The 19,937-nt window shown below is 47.7% G+C and overlaps 2 protein-coding genes and 1 long non-coding RNA gene across 4 annotated transcripts in view; 1 reads left to right on the forward strand and 2 right to left on the reverse strand.

Annotated features, from left to right (window-relative positions):
* agap1 (ArfGAP with GTPase domain, ankyrin repeat and PH domain 1) overlaps window positions 1-10,663 on the forward strand; it is a 144,816-nt gene extending 134,153 nt beyond the window's left edge. For both annotated transcript variants that reach the window (XM_086148622.1, XM_086148621.1), the window contains 2 exons: window positions 6,949-7,204; window positions 7,359-10,663. In XM_086148622.1, the coding sequence (XP_086004748.1) occupies window positions 6,949-7,204; window positions 7,359-7,568 (466 nt within the window). In that variant the 3' untranslated portion in view covers window positions 7,569-10,663. The remainder of the gene's footprint in view (window positions 1-6,948; window positions 7,205-7,358) is intronic.
* LOC147233633 (uncharacterized) lies at window positions 908-3,378 on the reverse strand. Its single transcript, XR_015106231.1, has 3 exons — window positions 3,206-3,378; window positions 2,896-2,936; window positions 908-955 (listed from the first exon to the last, which is right to left on the reverse strand). It is a non-coding gene; the product is annotated as an uncharacterized LOC147233633 (long non-coding RNA).
* A 6,840-nt stretch (window positions 10,664-17,503) lies between the features above and the next one.
* On the reverse strand, window positions 17,504-19,773 carry gbx2 (gastrulation brain homeobox 2). Its single transcript, XM_086147529.1, has 2 exons — window positions 18,841-19,773; window positions 17,504-18,179 (listed from the first exon to the last, which is right to left on the reverse strand). Exons 1-2 carry the CDS (start codon window positions 19,340-19,342, stop codon window positions 17,641-17,643), a joined length of 1,041 nt encoding a protein of 346 aa, XP_086003655.1. The 5' UTR covers window positions 19,343-19,773; the 3' UTR covers window positions 17,504-17,640.
* Between the last annotated feature and the right edge of the window lie 164 nt (window positions 19,774-19,937).

Here is a 19,937-nt window from a genome sequence, read left to right on the forward strand (position 1 = left end):
CAAAATAAATATATCCTCCAGCTATTCTTATCATCGCTGTTGATCAATCGATCCCGTCCGATCGGATCGCTTCGGTTTCCTCTCCGTTTACGTGTTCAGCAACCCGGATCCGTCTCCACATTTGCATCTCCGCCGAGGAACATCACAACCTCAGATTTGGGTCCAAGAGGTCAGCGTGCGACGCAGGACATGGAGCATCAGGCCTGCTGTGTGTGTGCGTGCGTGCGTGCGTGCGTGCGTGCGTGTGTGTGTGTGTGTGTGTGTGTGTGTGTGTGTGTGTGTGTTATGATGCGGGCCTCCTGACAGTCAGCGGCTCAGCAAATGCCGGGAAATAATTGGCCCCTGCATTCTAATTCATCTGTAAAAGGGAGGCCTTGATTAAATTAGTCCTAATAGACATGATTTTGTACATGACTGGCCGCCCCCCCCTCCCCCCCGCCCCCCCCCCCCCCCCCCCGCTCGCCTAACAAGCCCCCCAATTTAGTGCTGACATTAAGCCGGCTGACACGAGCCAATCAGCCGGCCGTTTGTCATCGCAGAGGTAATGCTAATGTGGGCTAAAAGCACAAACTAAATGCACATTCTTTATGCCTGAGTCATCAGATTAGCCCCCCCCCCCCCCCCCCCCCGCTCCTCCCAGCCCCCATTTTAATAATGAAGAAATAAATAAGGCTCGTGACTCGGGGGCGAGGCTGCGAGTGAATCTCCTTCCTCCGGGTCGCTAATGGCTCGGTCACTCAGGGCTCGTGCGGTCCAGGAGTGGAGGGCCGGAGGGCCGGAGGGCCGGAGGGCCGGAGGGTCGGAGGGGGTCGGCGTCTGGAATGAGTGGAGATGGAATCGGTTCACGGCGCCCCGGCTTCCTTCGGACCTCCTTCGGACCTCCGGAAGCCGCCGCGTCCGTAGCCTTGTCGTCGTCAAGGAAACGGTAACATCCTGCTCCCGTCCGGTGTAACGTCTGCACGGCGGTGGGGAGCGCGTTACATCGCCGTAACGTCACCGGCACGTCGTCTTTTCACCCTTCCGTGACTTTTTTTTCTCGCTCATTTCTCGCCTTTTTACGTCGAATCGGCCGATCCGTCGGTAACGCCAGTCGCCATTTGGGGGATTTTTAGGCCCTATTTTTTGTTAGCATTTTGCATTTTCACCTCTACGGTTGCCGTTTAAAATAGGAGCGGGTGAAGTTTTTCCCAGCGACCGACTCCCCTCGTGGTTCGGCGTGACGAAAACGCGATCCGGCAGCGGCGACTCTCTGACATGTTAATCATCTGAAGGCAACAATCAAAGATTATAGATGAGGAGATATTCCTCGCTCTGACCTCCTTCCTCTCCGGCTCCTTCTCCTTTCTCCGGCGCCGCCGAAGCGTTGCGTCTCGGCCCACGGATCCCATCATCGCTTAGGCCCGTTTCTACCTCCGCCTCCCCCCCCGACCCATTCTCCCTCTCCTCATTTGCATGGTCTCTCTCCCTGTTCTCCCCCGTTAACCCCTCGCTCCCTGCCACCCTCCCGTTAATTATCTGTGCCCATCCGAGGGCAGCTAACGACCGGCGAGGAAAGGCTAATTGATTTCTTCTCCTTTTCCTTTTGTCTTTTCGCTCCCGCTGTAAAATGAAAGAACACCCAGGTTCCTACGGACGCCTTTTTCTTCTTCTTCTTCTACGACTTCTTCCTTTTTTTTTTTTTTTTTTTTTTAAAACACAGTCAGCGGCACATTTTGGCCCCCCCTCCTCGTTAGAAAGCCTGCCACGTGATGCCGCGGCAGTGATTCATCTTAAATGCACATTAGCCGGGGCAGTTAGCTGATGCTCTTATCCACGCTACATCTATCTATTAATCTATTAATTAGAGGTCTAATTAGGCCAGAAGAGGAGCCACTGACACCATGTCACTCTTAACCCCGTTTCCTACCGCTCATTACCTCTATCACACACACACACACACACACACACACGCACACTCTCCTCTCTCCCTGCAGACTGTAATTAATGACAGGCTTTAACACCAGCACGTTAGCTCATACATCTCCGCCCGTAGCTCCGAGCGCGGTGATGGAGGTTCCTCTTTTTTTTTTTTTTTTTACGCGCTCGACTCACGATAAACTTCTTGGGTTTTCATCTTTTAAGTCCCAGGGTTTAAAAAAAAAAAAAAAAAAAAAAAAAGTCAGATGTGCGTCACTCCCTATCACATCATATCTGCCGCTGCAATTAGAAAAGAAGGGGGGTTTCGGTGGGATTTCGTCATAAAACGGCCTGTTTTCAGCTGAAGTAATAGATGGTTTATTTAAATGTAAGAGCATTCAGGACGGCATTAAAAACACTTTATCATTCTGTGATGTTTGTTCGGTGAACGTTCAAGCGACTGCGGTTTATTGCAACGCGGCAGACGATAAAGATACGACAAAGATATGAGCGTGTTGAAGGATGGAAAGGCGGGAATCCAGCGTGGAGATATCGATCCCGCACTCGTGCACAACTTCCATCTCATCAATCCTTCACGACTTCACAAAACAGAAGCACGAAAACAAGTCGTTTTTTTTTCTCCGAGTGGCACCGCTTCCACCTCTAGACCAGCGGAAGAGATGCGGCAAAATCACTTCCGCAAATGTTAAATAGTCACTGTTTCCGTCAAGCTTCATCACCACAGTGTGAACAAGGGTTGTTATTTAAGACTTGCGAATGTTAGCAACCCAACGGGTCCTTTTCAAAGAAGAACACGCCTCTTTTTTGATATCTGTTGCCGCTCGATGAACAGATCGACGCAACTCTTACGGTGTTTTAAAACAACCGCCCGGTCTTGATTTGACAAGTCTTGTCTTTCACCATGTTTGTATTCCAGTGTTCTTTATTTCACTGGGAAGATATAGAAGGATTTTACCTGCATTGTTGTTTTTTTCTTACCGTGTCTCTTAAGAACCCAAGACTCGTGTGTGAAAAGGTTCCTAAAAAAGACCAGAAATCCACTTGATAAAGAAAGCTTTGAACAAACAACACCAGGAGTTCTACTTGAACAATGGATTTATACTCTATCAATTTTTCCACGTGTATTTTTTTATCATTTATTCCGGGAGCAGTGAGGATGTTAACGGAGACCCTGACGATATAATCGTGTTATGTTGTTGGCGCAATGTTACCAGGAAGCTGCTGCATCTGAGCACACGGTGGATTCACGGTTATTATTATATTCGCAATATAAACAATCTGCGTTTACCCGCGGGTTGGGGAGCACCGATCTGGACCTCCAGCTCCAGCATCTTCATGTCTGCCACCTCCGGCTCTGCCTCCTGTCTTGTAGATCATCTCTCCACCGTCTCCTCCAGCTTTCCTTTCCTTCCAGCTGATGTTCTTCTGTCTCTTCGAACCCCCGACCGTCGCAATGGATGATTGAATAAACAAATTGATAAGTAGCGCATTCAGAAGAATGATCTGCAGGAACCAGAAGGCGTGGCAGTATTTTAAAATACTGAAATGACACCCTAAAAACCACACAGTGCATGTGTGCGTTTTTACTCCCTAAATGATTTGCTTCCCTGTTCTGTCTCTTTTCTTTCTTTAAATTCCCTCTTTCCATTCCAGTGGGCGTCAAACGCAATTTCAGCTGTTGTGTGTTTGTGTCGCTGTTTGGCGTTACTATGGTAATTAGTTGGATCTGATTGTCGGGGTGTGTGTGTCGCCTTTCAGCTCGCTGTTTTGGGGTCGTGGGCGGACGACCCCCTTTAAACTCAGCGGGGTCGGGCCTCCGGGGGTCAGCCGGGCCAAACGCCCCCCGGGGTTCAGGTGGACAGGAAGCCGCGTGTGTGTGTGTCTGTAAACACATCCGCACAAAGCGCTCGCTCAGGAGGAACTCACACACACACACACACACACACACTCTGCCAGGGTTCTGAGCTCAAACAACAGGCAGGAAATGGCAGGACTCCGGCGCGGCTCCTCGCGTGACCCCGAAAACGCAGTCGCACGTCACCCGGCCGTCTCCCGGGGAAACGGCGAGCCGGGCCCGATGAAGCCGTCATCGACGGGTCGGAGCTTCGCGGGTTTTTTGTGCGAAAATACGTAAAACGTCCACCGGAAAAAGGAAAACACCCGGTGTCAGCTGGGAAAACGTACCGAAATAGCAGCTGATACTTTAGAACGCAAGGATTAATCCGCCTTTTCAAAACTGCAGGAGTCGAATCTGCTGAAACATTTACAAACAGAGTCAATAGAAAAAGAATTAGAATTTAACAAATCAATAAAAGGACGAATAGGAAAGAAATATTATCAGCAGAGATTTATGGCATCGGATACGACGGTTAGTTTCATCGGTAATTTTTGATGTTTAATTTTAATGTCTGACTCTTATGAACCCCTCTGGACACTGTGTGTGTGTGTGTGTGTGTGTGTGTGTGTGTGTGTGTGTGTGTGTGTGTGTGTGTGTGTGTGTGTGTGTGTGTGTCACGTCTCACCGGGCCTCATGTTTAATTATCTACCCAGCATGCCTCGGTGCTGAGAAACGGCGCTCAGTCTAATGGGATGTGAAAAGACACACACACACATTAACACACACGACATGCAAGTCTCCGCATGTTAACACACATTAACACATGCAGACGCACACACACACACACACACACACACACACTCTCTGTGGTTAATTAGTGCAATTAGCCTCTCCAGTGTCCAGAGCTGCATGTTTTCAAGACTCGTTAGATCGGGATGACGAGAGGCCATGACACACACACACACAAACACACAATCATAACACAAACATGCACAATATACAGTTCACAAATGTAACACACACACACACACACACAACGCGCACGGTCGTAAAATGTAAATACCATAAAAAGGTGTACAGTCGTAACCCACACAAAATTATAACACATGGTTTTACAATGCATCGTTACATTCACCCAAACACACATTGTGCATTTATTATACACTCAATATCATACAAAACACATACGTCATAACACACACACACACACACACTCACACACTCACACACGAAAAAAAAAAACACATAGATACAGATTGAGTAAAGCAAACACCTTATTTCGCCATGTGTTTCTAGTCAGCAATATAGAGAATTGTCGTCAATCAAGCAAGACAATCAGGGTGACCGACGCACACACAGATGCTCCGCCATACACTGTCATTCACCTTAACACACACACACATACACACACACACACACACACACACACTGCTCCGGGCTCTAAGCAACTCCAGCGGTGGGGGGAAGGCATGCATCTCCTGGGTCCAGTGGCTTCACATTTCCTCTGGAGGACAGAAGGCCAGAGCCCCGCTGAGAGCGCACACAGAAACATTCACAGATACAGACACACACACACGTGCACACACACACACACACACACACTCGTCCACACAGACACTGTCGGAGCGACACCTCCAGGCTTTGTCCAGGGGCTGTCGGCCGTGGTCTGGAGCCCAGCCTCCACACTCTCTGGGACCAGGGCAGGAAGAAGAGCCCCCGGGACATTCCGTGATGCTAGCCCCCATCTTCCCCTCCCCCGATACCCCTAAACACACACACACACACACACACACACACACGCGTCTCCAGGAAGAGAGTTAATGAGATTCTTCCAGGTTCCCACACTGGCCCTTTTTTCCACTTCTTTCCCATCATTTAGTGTCCCATCACGCATCGGTTCCCCAAACAGCCCCGTGTCCAGCAATTAGCATCTTTGTTATTAAGTGTGTCTCAGAATCCACAGCGGCGCTGTGGCGACACGGCGGCGCCGAGTTGTGTCCGGACTCCCGCCGACGCCTCGGGCGGTCGTCGGACCTGCGCACGGCGTCGAAGGAACAAATCGAAGATCGATCGGGGTTCCGAGCCGATCGGCGGACCAGCGGCCGCGGGTTCCTGGATTTACTTTAGTTTTTCTTTCCCGGCACGTTTGCCGCTCTCATTTCCAAAGTCACTGAGAAGATCCGGTGTTTTTCACGCACATATCTTGCTTCGAATGATTTCATTTTCACCATTCCCTGACTCTTAACAGTCCACGGTATATGACGGCGCCGTCCACTTCCTGTTCCTCCTCGGCCCCCCGAGGACAGCTTGTTATTTTGTTAAGGGCCGGAGGGGGGACAGCTCAATACCCCCCCCTCGGTCGGCCCGACGGGGCGTCTGTTGACTCTAAGGGATTAGTCGAGATTAGAGCGATCGGCGCGGCGGATTAGATAGTTAATGACACCGGATTGGGGGACAAAGGTGTCTTGGTCCCGGGCCTGCGACTCCCCCCTTCCTCCCCTTCCTCCCCTTCACCCCCTTTCACCCGCCGCCCTCCGTGTCTCACTTTAACCTTTCGCAGTTCTTCCATGCAAAGATTGGCCCGCGGAGACGGTGTTCTTCCTCGACCGTTACAAAAATGGCAAGGAGGAAAATCTATAGGCCCTGTTTTCATTCAAAAAATATCACTAATTTTGACAGGATGTTAGGAAAAGGAATTAATAGAAATAAAATCTCATGTTAATACTATTTTATTAAAGAAGTCCTTGCCACAATTACACCGTAACTACTGCTTTTTGCATTCGCTCACATGCATCTTTCTCTTATGAAGTGAGACATTTTTTACAGGAAACCTTTTAAAAACGTTCTCGCTAATTCTGCAGCGTCTGTTCAACCACTGAGAGGAAACTTCTCTAAAGCAACAAGAATTTACAAAACCAAACAACGCTTTGGTGCGTCGGACCGACCCGCGGTCCAGGGCGACTCAGGAAAAGCGGTACATAATGGATGGATCGCACAGATTAACCCTCAGATATACAATTTCCCCAATCAAAACGGCTCAGGATATAAGTTAATAATAATTTTCATATCATTTTTATTTATAAAATACAAAGCACGGTTTGCTTTTCATTCAGAAAGAAGCGCCGGATACGACGGACAGGTCCGTGTTCCTCTGTCTCAAAGTCTTTTGCGTTGATGGGATGTTTTCCCGACAGGGAGGAGCGGGAGCGCTGGATCCGGGCGAAGTACGAGCAGCGGCTGTTCCTGGCGTCGCTGCCGTGCACGGAGCTGTCGCTGGGCCAGCAGCTGCTGAGGGCGGCGGCCGAGGAGGACCTGCGGGCCGTGGTGCTGCTGCTCGCCCACGGCAACCGGCAACAGGTCAACGAGACCTGCGGCGAAGGCGACGGACGCAACGCGCTGCACCTCGGCAGCCGCAAGGGCAACGTGGTCATCACTCAGCTCCTCATCTGGGTGAGATGTTTCTCCGGAACGAACTGTCAGCCAACAGGTTTAAAGATCTTCTCAAGATTGGGAAAAATGAACTTGAAGTCCTTAAAAGCAGCTAAAAGAACCGCGGCCCCGGTGTTGTTCTTTTCATAATAAGACGACTTGTCTGTCTCCGCAGTACGGCGTGGACCTGATGGCGAGGGACGCCCACGGCAACAGCGCCATGGCGTACGCTCGGCAGGCCAACAGCCAGGAGTGCGTGGACACGCTGGCGCAGTACGGCTGCCCGGACGAGCGCTACCCGCTGATGGCCACCCCGAACCTCTCCCGGCGCAACACAAACCGCAACAACAGCTGCAGCAGCACGGGCAGCGCCGCGCTCATATGACCCGGCGGCCGCGTGGCACCGCCCCCAACGGCGGACGTCTAATTTGGGAACCACTACCTGTCGTGACGCTAAAACCCCCGTCCCGCCTCACCCGGCCCACGTCGGCGCCCTCAGACTGGTTTAGCCGTGGAGGAAATCAAGCAAAACCGACCCAAAGCATGCTGGGAACATTGGTCCGCGATCACCTGGAAACGACGCAGTCTGGGAAACATTGGCGAGCCGGCGGGCCTCGTACCTCATCACGCCGTTTGAACACTAAAAGGCCAGTTTCATCCGATCAAAAAGTATCCCGCCGATACATATCTCTGAAAAGACGAACTGAGATGACATCGTCGCCATCGTCGCCATCATCGTCCCGCTCTTCAGCCGCCCCCGACCCGTATGGTTTTATTAACTCTGTGAACTCTCCCACTTTTTTTAAATGTGAAAAACAACGATATATATATATATATATATATAAAAATGATATATATATCTCGGTGTAGACTTTAAAGAGGAAAAAGCAGATGTTAGCGGTGAACGTATGGTAGACGGCATGTCCTTTTTCACATTTTTAATTTAAGGCATTTCTTCCCGGGTTGCGTTTGTGTGTGTGTGTGTGTGTGTGTGTGTGTGTGTGGCTGGATGTTCATTGCTGGACCAATGGTGTCGACGCGAGGGGGGGTCTTGTCTGCGGGTGTATAAAGTCGTTCAGTGTACAGAAGCTCTCTCCAGGCTCAGGGACCGCCGTCACAAACACGCCGTCGTCTTTCCCCAGCAGGAGGTCGGCTTTTCCTCATGTTCGTCACGCGTGTCAGCTCAGGATTCCACTGAGAAGGTCAGCGTAGGGTTGGACGACAAACTGAGCGACTCTGAAAAACGCCAACGTTTGGATCCAATCAGCTCACATCAAAACACGCGCGGCTCGTTCAGGCCATCCATTAGAAATCGTGTCTTTCCGACAGCAACGAAAAGATGCAACGTGCAACGGATGATCTCGTACAATCTGACCGCGTGATTACCTAAAATGACAAATCTTGTATGGAAAATACAAAAGCAAAGGATAATCCCCCTGTACCGCTCGGAGGAGAGGGCGACACGCTGTACCTTTCAGTCGTCGGCTACTTTTTCAGATATTTTCAGATATTATCGTCTCCAGGATGCCGCCGCTGCTTTCAAATCCCCGGGATTTCGACGCAATTAAGAACTCGTCAGGTTGAGCTCGGACCCAAATCGGACCGGCCAAGCAGACGACTTCCGTCTGTTCTTACGCTGACCTTTTTTTCTCCAAAACACAAAGAAAATCAAGAAGAAATCCGAACGTCTGTTTGAAGAGTAAAAACATACTGGACAGACAGCGGTAAAAAGAGATTCATCATCCAGGCAGCTGGGTGTCGCGAAAGCTCCCGCTCGCGCCGTTTCTCACTTTTCAAGTTCAAACAGTTTCACCGTGAACCATCTGATTGTCAAAGAACCCAGGAATAAAAACACATGAGCTCAGGTCAAACACATCTACAGTTTTGACAGTCGTGTCGCCGACATGCTAGCGTTACATAAGCTACAGCTATCAAACGTACAACGGTCAACTGCCAGGTGTGGTAGGAAGTCATTATGCCACATTTAAATAACTGCAACATAAACAAAGTTGGACAGCGTCTGTAATTTAAAGGAACTGCGATCGTTTACAAGTGTTCCCATTTCGGGCGTTCTCAAAGACACTATAAGGACAATTCATCCTCCTCTTCGTTCCCTGGGCGACGGGGATCGCGGCTCCCAACAAGCAACGCGCTGAAGTCCAAACCGAGACGCGTTTCTCCAGAGTGTCGTCCAGCCGTACCTGTTAGACGGTAATCCATCTTTGACATCTGAGCTGAGAGCGGCTGTGAGAACGTCCAGGTCCAAAAAAAACAAAAAACAAAAAACATGCCGCCGTGTGCGGAAGAGGAGTAAAAGAAGCAGCGACGAAGCTGCGCGTCTTGAAAAGGGAATTCTTTGTTTCTAGAAATGCGCGTGGAGTTCGGGGAAGGCTCAACGGAGACGGCGGATGGAAGGAACGTCCCGTACGAACGTTCAACTCTTGGCACGTGAACCGACGGCGAAGCCGTTTACCGGCTTCCGTCCCGTCCATCCAACGGCCTCCTGATCTGCTCAGCGAATCACTAAGAAGGGCTTTTTTTCTTCCTTGGATTCTTCTTTGGTCTTGAAACCTCTTCCTTGTAAATAATCTCAGCTTTCTCTTTGTCACTTTTTTTTTCGTCTTTCTGTGGAAATGAGAGACACGGAAGTTTCAACGGGTTGTAAAATGTACTTCTGTGGACAGAATGTTCCGTCACAACACACCGTTCCCACCGGATCATCTTCTGAAATTGTTTGTTTTCGTTTAAATTCCCAGAGACGCGATTCGGTCAGGTTTGTCCGTTGGTTTTGATTTGACCGTTAAGTTTATTATACAACCGAATACGACCGAATCGTTAATCTTACAGCAGAAATATCCAGTTACACTAAATGTCAAAAATAAGTTTTAATTGCGAGGAAGCCAATCGTGATTGAAGACCCAACACTACCAGCTCAAACATCTTCGCACATCTCTGACTCGAGACCATTCCGAGTCACAAAGAAACGTTTGACCACGCAAATGTCAAGATGGAGATTGTGGTTGAACTGTGTTGCCAGGAAGTACTTCTGCATACACAGGGATTTGATACAGGTGATCGGAATTTTTTAGCCGTCAATTGATTTCTGGTAATTACAATACCACAAACAGCAAATGGGTTTGGAGCCAATAAGTATTTGTTGTTGATTTTTTTCTTAAATGCACTTGAACGGGTCTTTGCAGGTGAATTTAAGTTGATGTGCGTGTGTGAAACTGTAAAGATCTGACTGAACGATACGTTTCATAGCAGAATGTGGAAACTGATGACTGAATGCTGACCAGGTTGGCTGTTTTAAAAAAAAAAAAAAAAGGAAAAAGAAAACCAAAAACAGCCCGTGTCGCGTCCCCGTCCACTTCCCTGCTGCCCAATCCCCATCCAAGCAATACTCAACGTCGACCACTTTAGCATCCCTGTCACACTGCTGCCATCGTCCCTTCACTCTGCTCGTCTGTAGAAACACTAGAAACATAAATCCAGTTTTAGCGCTAAAAAAAAAACCCTTTTGCCTTTCTGCTAAACTGCCTTTCCGCCCCCAATTGCGTCCAAATTGAGTTTTGTGCCACGCCCCCGTTTCCCATTGTGATACCAGACCTACAGGGTCAACCGCAATTTGTGTTTCTCGATTGTTCCTTTTTTAATTTTCTTTTTGTTTTTTTTTACATATCTGACTCGTCCTGAGGGAGCGTCAGCGGGGCAAAGACGTCCCTCTATTTATGACAGAAATGCACTATATTGGCCCCTTGTAAACAGGATCCTTTTCTCTGCGCCGCTGACGTTTGCTGCCTCCAGCGATTGTGCCATTCTATGTCAAAACATTTAATCTCAACCTCCAAAGGACTTTTTTTTATTTTTTTGAGGGCACGTTTATCCAGTAATTGAAGCTTTTCCAGGTAACTAGACTACCAGTCAGTCTGCTAACAAATTTAAGCTAACCCTTGCTACGGCTAATTGTGACCCTGTTGGAAACAAACACTTCTCTCAGCTTGCTAGCAATGTAGCCGCTTAGACATGGGACATGCTAAAGACATGTTTTCATAACATTTAAGGCCATCAAAGTTAGACTAGAAGATTTTGATTAAGCTACACTTAGCTAGTCATTAGCTACTTTCTGGTTACAGAAAGTCACCTCGGTCACCTTTCACTGGAGCTAACTGAAGCTCGCAGGGAACAAAATTAGCACGGCAGCTCGAAACTTTCTACTTTTTACCGTGAAATGCTGTTCAAACTGTTCTGTGTTTCCATTGGAGACTCAACTAGGAAAAGTTTAAAGTGCAGTTTATTAGTTGCGGTGGTGTCGTTTGGCTACAAGAAGCAATGGGTTAGCATATATTGTGTAACAAAGAATCATAGCAATCAGTTTGTCATCACCGTAAAGTCACAAACATTTGTTTCAGGAGCAGCTAATAGTTCCTGTTTTCTTTCTCGGTTTTGTTTTTTACTCGTTTCTATTCCTTTTTAATCGTTTGCGTCGTCTTAAAAATTCAACCTAACCTGGGTTAACTTAATTTGACTGGAACGACAAATGTTGCGCTTTTAAATGTTTGTCGCCTAAACAATTTGCTGAGTCACCTCTCATTGCGGCTAACAGCAGCTAGCAACAAGTCTGGTAGCAATGAAGCAGCCTTCCAGTTCGTAAGCACGGAAACTACTTTATTTGTAAAATCATTCTTTATATGCGTGCAAAGTTGTAAAATAGTAGTCTTAGAAATATTCGATAGAGCCAGCAGGCCGTGAAAGAGGCCTAAAAGAGAACTGTTGTGTTGCGCCACCTGCCAGCTAACTAGAGCTAGCATGGAACAAACGCAGCGAGGTAACATTCTTACAGTTTTCTTTTGGACTTTTTCGACTTTGCCATGAAAACATTTTCACTAAGTCCGACAGGACAACACTACGAAAGGCTGTCGCCTAGCACAACGCGCGGCCGCACGCCGATGTTAATGCTAGGACGGCTGGAAGCTCTGCCTCAACGACGCTAATTCTTCTAGCTAACGCTTGCTCACGGCCGGCACCCTCTTCACCTGTAAATAGCCTCAAAATGGAAGAAAGGCAGTTTGTCTTGTGTTACCTCATGTAGCCTTTACCCTCTTCGGCCCCGCAAACATCGGACCATCACATTATTTATAAACGCTTACTGCGTTGAGGTTCTAGCGACGAAGACTCCGCTCCCCGTTCAAGTTTTTGTAAATTCCTCTCCAGGCATCCCAGTCCATTTATCATTCAGACACATTATTATTGTTGTTATTCTAATTATTATTATTATTATTATTATTATTGTTATTGAGTTTTGTTGGTTGTACAGTAACATTGTTGAAAAATTCTACCTAATACAGAGTCTTCTACTGTAATGTGTCTCTTTTCAATAAAGACAAGAATAATGCTTCTTAACATAACCATCGTGGCTTTCCAGTTCATTTGACAGAATCAAATGTGAATAACTTTGAGTGCAAACCGTTTTTTCTCCTAAATGCAGGGTAAATACCTTTGTGGCATCGCTTTATCTTCATTAATGTTTTTTTTCCAAATTACTTTCTTTGTTAAGATAGTTGTGTTTTCTCCTTTGTTTTCAGGGGGAATGCGAGGAGCTCAAAGTAACGAGGCAGCAGGATCTGAACAAATAATGAATTTCCATGAATCCCTCGGATCTGAATCCATTATGTTTTCATACACGTCTTCGGCTTTATCACCAACAGCATTAACGTCAAGATTTGTTACGCAAAATATATTTGTCAATGTTTTTTTTTTCTCTAATTCACTTTTAATTCATTTTTGACATATCAATAATATTCACTGGAGGATGAACATTCAACGTTCCATTAAATGTGATTAAAAATAATCAATTTGAAAGAGAAAGAATTTGACATTTCAGAAATATATTGGATATTTTTTAAAATGATATTCTCCTAATTTTCTCCTTTTTTCCAATGAATATAAACGTACAACTTCACACATGTAATCCTGCAGTGGGCCGACAGTGCTCTAGAAATACACTTCATTAATATCCTTTATTAAGGATGCAATTTTTCTGTAACAATGAGGGGCGGCTGGTGAAATGACTTACTTTCTTTTAACAGTGAAGTAGCATCATTAGGCTGCGTTTGTTTTGTAGGATCACTGACTGGATTAGAGTGAAATGTGTGTTTGCCGGGGGGGAAGTCGATAATCCCCTGCTAATCCCTCTCATTGCTGTTTAACAGGAAGAGCGTCCATGACAAAAGAGGCGGCAGATGGAGCCGCTTTAGTTTCCCTCCAATGAACACGGGAAGTTCCTGTGAAAGAAATGACACACACCGAGATCGTGAGGATTGCACGTTTGTAGATCAGGTGATTCTAAGTTTGTCATGTTTTGGGCAAGGTTATTATCAGACAAAGGATTTCTCAAAAGAGAGGCGCCAATTTAGATCAGGGAAAGGTTTTAAGATTTACATACAAAAGTCCAAGTTACACACTCAGTCTCACGGTATAGCCTTTCGGATTTATTTTGTTTTACCAAAACCAGATTTATCTCGATTTATTTGAAATCAATTTCCTCACTAATGCTGCTGATGAGCCTTTTTTTTTTTTTTTTAAAAAAACAACTTAAACATGCTTCAGTGACCCTTAAGGCAAATTTGCGATTACTGTAAGAAATGGTCGCTAATGAAGCAAAATAATAAGAATGAAAAGAGTGGTTGAGGTATTAGAAAGGAAAGACTGAATCCATGAATATGAGTATATATTTAAATACATTTTCGTTTTTAAATTTCCAATAAAATCAGGGATGTCTTTACTGTCCTATTTTTAAGGTTAATTTGTTATTCCCTAATTGAGACAGTTTAATGTGTGTCAGACGAGAATATAAGGTACAGTCTATCTGTAAGGCTTTAGTACTCATTCAGAGGCTACGGCTGAATTGAAAAGAAAGTGGTTAAAATGTGCTCCAAACTAGTCTTATAATTACTTTGATTATAAGACATTTGCAAGAAAAGTGTTGAAACTCAAGAAAGTTTCCAGAGAAAATCAAAAATGGGGCATGGATGTCACCATCTACAGGATTTCTCACTATTTTAATTTCAAGCTCAAAGGTCAGGGCCTTCTGGCATAAATCCCCTCATCTGAGGGTTTTTCCTTATTTTTATGACCCTTTATTGAAAATGTAGACATTTTTAGCCTAAGTAGTTTCACGCTGCTGGGCGTAGGTCAATGACACCGCGGCAGATTTCTATTTGAAATAAAGTGAAATCTAATCCCTTCATGTTACTGAGACACTCAGGTTAATTTATTGCTGTTAATTAAATAGGACAGTGTGAGGGCACAGTCGGATGAGTGTCGGAGGCCCTCGAGGTCAGAGGTCACCGAGCACCGAAACAATGAGCTCGGTTCATTCGAATTTGATCAGAGTGGATTTCTGTTTCACGGCCCTTTGTTTCTCTAACCTGCTACACTTGTGTCGAGACAAAAATTTAAAAGCGATTGATAATTTGGTTTGTTTGGGCATCACCGTGCCGCAGGGATCTGTGTTTTTGCATCGGAGACGTAAATTCCGCCTGCGCTCGAGAGACAACTCGCTGCGGTGTCCCCAAAATAGACCCATCAGGACTCAGGACAGATCGGTCTCTGGTCCAGAGGCAGCGGACAGACCGGGACCAGGTGGTCCGGCGGCCCGCAGCAGCACCGCGTCGTCAGGATTAATCAGCAGGAGCTGCTGCTATTCGTGCTGCCATCGAGGAGCGAGGCCGAGGCCGATCCCCCGGGGCTCGTTTATCAGCCGACCGTGACGTCCCGGCTTGATTACAATTTGCAACAAAATTCATTATATTCATTCACGCTGGTAAGGAGCGCGCCCGCACACACACAGCACACACACACACACACACACACACACACACACACACACACACACAGGCTGTGCTCACACTGTATGTCAAAGCTTGCTGATTTTATTGTTTTTACCCCTTCCTTTAAAGTGGTGTCACAGAAGATAAGAAGGAGTGTAAATTAAAAGATGGCGGTTCTATATACAAAAGGGCAAAATATGCGCTGTTTATGTTCACAAGCCCTGTTGTTATTTTTAGGCAGTTTCAAAATTCAGATAATATTCATGGGGAAAAAAAGCAGAATTTGAAGAATGACCCCAGTTTGGACCCCTTTTCACGGCAGCCTTCTTTTGTCAGTGATGCACCTCTTCTCATGGCCACACCGACTCCACGCGCTTCCGTTCCTGGAAAGACGACAGCAAAATGACACTGTTTATATGTTTACATTGAGAATGACATCTGGACAAAGAAGACTTTCAACTATGGTTAGAAAAAGGGGAGAAATTGAAGAATTAACATGATGTAGATTTTTCTTTGATTGAAAACGGGCCCTACTTTTTTAAATCTATCAAATCTACAGTTGTTTTACTGTATTTCCATGGCACACAATTGCCTGTATATTTTCCATTTATTTAAACCAATTGTTTCTCCACATATTTACAAAGTCTACTGATCAAAATCAGAAATTGAAAAGTATCTTACACTTCATTTTAAATATCTTATTGTTTAAATAATTCAAATTAATATATATAACCACTGATCAATCAAGATGTCATGACAGCATTTATACAGCATTTATGACAGATTATTACAATCAAAAAGGAAGCTTCTCGAAGTGCTGGTGACCATGAAAACAGTGTATATGCTATTAAGTCCCTCTTTTTGTGTTTGTTTATTATTTTGTATCCGTGTTACCAAAGCGTGGGTTCGAGGCGGGAAACTTCGTGAAACTGTTTCCTGTTTGTGCGCCGCAAGCGTTGATGTCACTTCCGGTCACTGGGAGCAAACAGGTGATCACGGATAGCATGGTTCACTTTACTGAAAGTCAATCGCTTGACGGATAAACTCGGGTGATTTAACCCCCCCCCCCCTCCCCACTCCCCTTAATTATTATTGTTATTAAATGTTTATTAAATTTAAATTCTGACACAAAGCAGATTCAGTCTGTTTCCGATGGGAAGCGGATATTGACAATTAGCATGCCTGTCGCTAATAATTAGCACAGCCGGGTGAGTGAAGGTACGCTTTCTATTTAATTCAACGTATTTCCTTGTTACATTTATATCTGCTGTGTCTTACTCTACCGTCTACCGTCTTGTGTCCCACTTCGATTTAGCCTCTCACTTCTTTGACTTGATTAAAAATGTCGAACAAACGTGTTTAGGTCTTGACCGCTCCGGTCGTCGCCTTGATTGACAGGCTCGCTCCCGCGGCTCCGCGTTATCGTTCCAAGGCGGCGGCGGGAGCGCGCATTAAATGTCACCGCGTTAATCTTTGACCTCCGGCTGCAGGCGGAAAATAAATAGATATTATTCCCGAGTTTTCCCATTATAATGTAGAGTTAAAAGCAGATTATTTTCTTTCATTTGATAATTTGTAAATAGTCTGGACAATTTGTGTATTTCCTGTCTTTTTCATCTTCCCTCCACTAGCTTTGCAAATGTGAGGCCTTTGAAAGGCCTTCAAAATACATGCGCATGTTTATTAAATGAAGTGACTTATTTTAATAGATGGTTGAAAATAATATGTTTTTTTTTCAATTTAGTAATTAAACTTCAAACATTGGAGGCCATTATTTTTTCTTTCAATTCGCATGCTTCTACTAGAGCTGGAAAAAAAGAGAGAATAAATGTCATAAATCCAGAACACTTGTTCACATCTGGACAGCTTTTAATTCACACTTGTATATCTTTTTTTTTAAACTCCATACTTGGGGGGAATGTTAGTTACTTTTTTACACAGTTTTATATAAATAAATTAGCAGCGTCGTTTTTTTGTTGTTTTTTTGTTGTTCAAAACGAAGGAAAAAAAAATAAAAGGAAGCGGTTTCGATCCAATGAAGAGGAAAGGAGTTGGAAACCGTCGCGATGGAGGTTCATAAAAATGTCCGTGACGGAACGGGAGCCGCCGTCCTCCCGGTGTGTCCCGGCTGCCTATGTACAAACGGAGGGCAGGCTGCCTCCACCCAGTCTCTCCTCCTCCTGGTCGCCGTTGCGGATTCCGGTGTCCCGGCGGGAGAGAGGCGGGATCCGGTTTATCTTCCAGACCGGTTCCCGGGAATCCAGGCGTCTTTTTCAGCCGCCGAGAGTCGCTTTCGCTCCGGGCTGCTTTCAATCTACAATGAACCGGCTGCTGCTGCTGCTGCTGTGTTGTTGTTGTTTTTAATCGATAAGATTATTGTGTTCCTCGTAAAACCATTTCATATCATCATTTCTTAATTCTAACGAGGGTCTGTTTCATGGCACAATTGACGTGTCAAATTACCGTAAAAAATGCTTACACCGTTTGTTTTTCTTAAAAAAATGGATGTGTGATCATTTGATCCAGGACGTTTGGCGGCCGTCGGGTGGCTGAGAGCCAGGTTTAAGTGCACTGAAGGCTTCCTCGACGTGTCCGGAAACGGAAGCAGCGGTCCCCCTTCTTCTCCTACGGCCTGGTCTGCTCCATCTGCTGGTGCTGACTCCTTATTGCGAAGCGGCTGACGTGCACCGGGATCGGGACCACGATTTTGGGGTTCCGGGACGGTTCCCCGGACTTGTTGTTGACGTTCCCGGCCTTGACCCGTTTCCACTTGGCGCGCCGGTTCTGGAACCAGATCTTCACCTGCACCTCGCTCAGCTTGAGCGCATGCGCGATCTGGGAGCGCTCGGTGAGCGACAGGTACTTCTTGCAGTGGAACTCCTTCTCCAGCTCCAGCAGCTGCTCGCTGGTGAACGCCGTCCGCCGCCGCCGGTTCTTCCCGCCGCCTCCGCCCGCGCCGCCCCCGGAGCCGGGGCCTCCGCCGCCGGAGCCGTGCAGGTGCGGGCCGTCGTCCGGCCCCCCGCCCGGCCCGTCGCCGTCCTCCTTGTGGCACATGGAGGTCAGGTTGTCGTCCGAGCTGTAGTCCAGGTCGCTGTCCATGGACAGGCTCTCGTCCTTCCGGCCGCATTCGTCCTCCTTGGCGTCGTCTTTGGCGAGAGCGCGCACTAAGCACACACACACACACACACACACACACACGCAGCAACACCTTAACGACAGCAGCTTCCCATCACGGTCATTTGTCGATAAACTTTTAATCAACTACACTTTTTAAATATTTGTGAATCAGACTTCTTTGTTTTCTATTTAATCTCTGGATGTTTAAAACAACAAGGAAACGCGTAATAAATTGATCATAGTAAAGTCCTCTGTGTGTGTGAGTGTGCGTAAACGTGCGCGTCCGCATGTGTGTCTTCCCACGCAGTGTTTTTTTTTTTCCTCTTTCCACGCAAATTCAGGGACGGACCGCCGCGTCCGATTCCGGCCGACCGGAAGCGCGGAGTTTGTTTCACCGTGACGGTTTAAACGATTGTTTTCAATGTGTGCGCATCCGTGGGGTGAAACGCGACGAGTCCGTTCACCCACTCAAAGTTCCACGTGCCGTGACTCTTCCACAATCCGGCGCGTATTTTTACGCGTGAAATAAGTTTCACGTCAAATAACGAATTTGACGGACGTTTCCCTCCCGTATCAGAAGAACCCATTTTAATTTTGCTCTTTAAAAGCGTGCATTTGTTTGGCTCGGGTGTAAAATCCCATCTAAATCAAGGTTTTTCTGTCTAATCCTTTGTCGAGGTAAAGTGTCGTGGGCTGGTTCCCGCCTACCTGTGGACGTTTGCAGCGCGACGTCCGCGTCGTGGAAGGCCTGCAGGACGGACTCCTTCCCCGGCAGGAAGCCCTTGCCGTCCTCCTCCAGCCGCCGCTCCGGGGACTTGTCGAACACGGCGTGAAGCGCCTGCGAGCCGAACTTCCTGGCCGCGTCCTGGTGCTGCTGGGACGGCGAGAAGCCGCCGGGCAGCGACGCCATCAGCGTGGAGGTGAGCGCCATCCCCTGCGCCAGGCTGGAGCAGAAGCCGCCCTGCAGGCCGGGCAGCTGCGGGTGCGGGTGGGGACCGGCGGGGAGAGCCTGCTGCAGGGACGGCGGCGGCGGCGGCGGCGGCTGGAGCACCACCGACCGGTACGGCATGAACATCGGGTAGCCGGTGTACACGAAGTGTCCCGGGCTGGGCTGCGGGGGCCCCCCGATCAGAGAGTCGATGCTGAAGGCGGTGGTGCTTCCGAGTGGCCGCTGCATCACCATGAAGGACGGCCCGAACGCCGCGCTCATAGGACCGACCGCTGGAGCTCGGAGGAACCGGAGCAAGAGGCGCGACGCGCGGCTGCGGAGGGGCGGCGGGCCCCCGGAGGAGCCGCGGAGGTCACCGCCTCTTCAGAGCAGCGCTAATCCGGCGAGACGCGACCATTCCATCCGAAGCGACGTCGGCGGCGGGGAGGGGAGAGCCAAGCAACCGGCGCTTCCTCCGTTCAGTCCCCGCGTCCCGGCCGGAGCTGCGCCGAGCGTCCCGCCGCACTTCAACTTGGCCGGACACCGAGTCTCTGCGTCGGACCGGCGCGCCGCTCTGCCCCGCCGACCCGGGGAGAGAGAGAGGAAGAAAGGGAGAGAGAGAGCGGGAACTGGGGGGGGTTCTCCGTGTGTGTGTATGTGTGTGTGTGTGTGTGTGTGTGTATGTGTGTGTGTGTACGCGAGATGTGTGTGTTTCCCCCGGCGTGCGTCCCGAGATGTTTTGGATTTAAATTGCGCTCCCCGCTGTTTAATTGCGCTGCCGTCCCCGCCAGAGCCACGCCCCTACCCGCCGCTGATTGGTCGACCCGCGTGACGTCACACCCCTCCTCCGGATGAATGCCAATTACACAAATTGGGG

Source organism: Fistularia commersonii, chromosome 6, assembly GCF_037954325.1.
Source record: "Fistularia commersonii isolate RoL2024-O1a breed Wild chromosome 6, RoL_Fcom_v1.0, whole genome shotgun sequence".
NCBI classification, from domain to species: domain Eukaryota; kingdom Metazoa; phylum Chordata; class Actinopteri; order Syngnathiformes; family Fistulariidae; genus Fistularia; species Fistularia commersonii.

Excerpts from the sequence above, each read along its gene's own strand:
- gbx2 (XM_086147529.1), bottom strand. The coding sequence starts at position 19,342 with ATGAGCGCGGCGTTCGGGCCGTCCTTCATGGTGATGCAGCGGCCACTC. Across the intron at positions 18,180-18,840 it reads CGCGCTGCAAACGTCCACAG|TGCGCGCTCTCGCCAAAGAC; the intron begins GTAGGCGGGAAC and ends GTGTGTGCTTAG.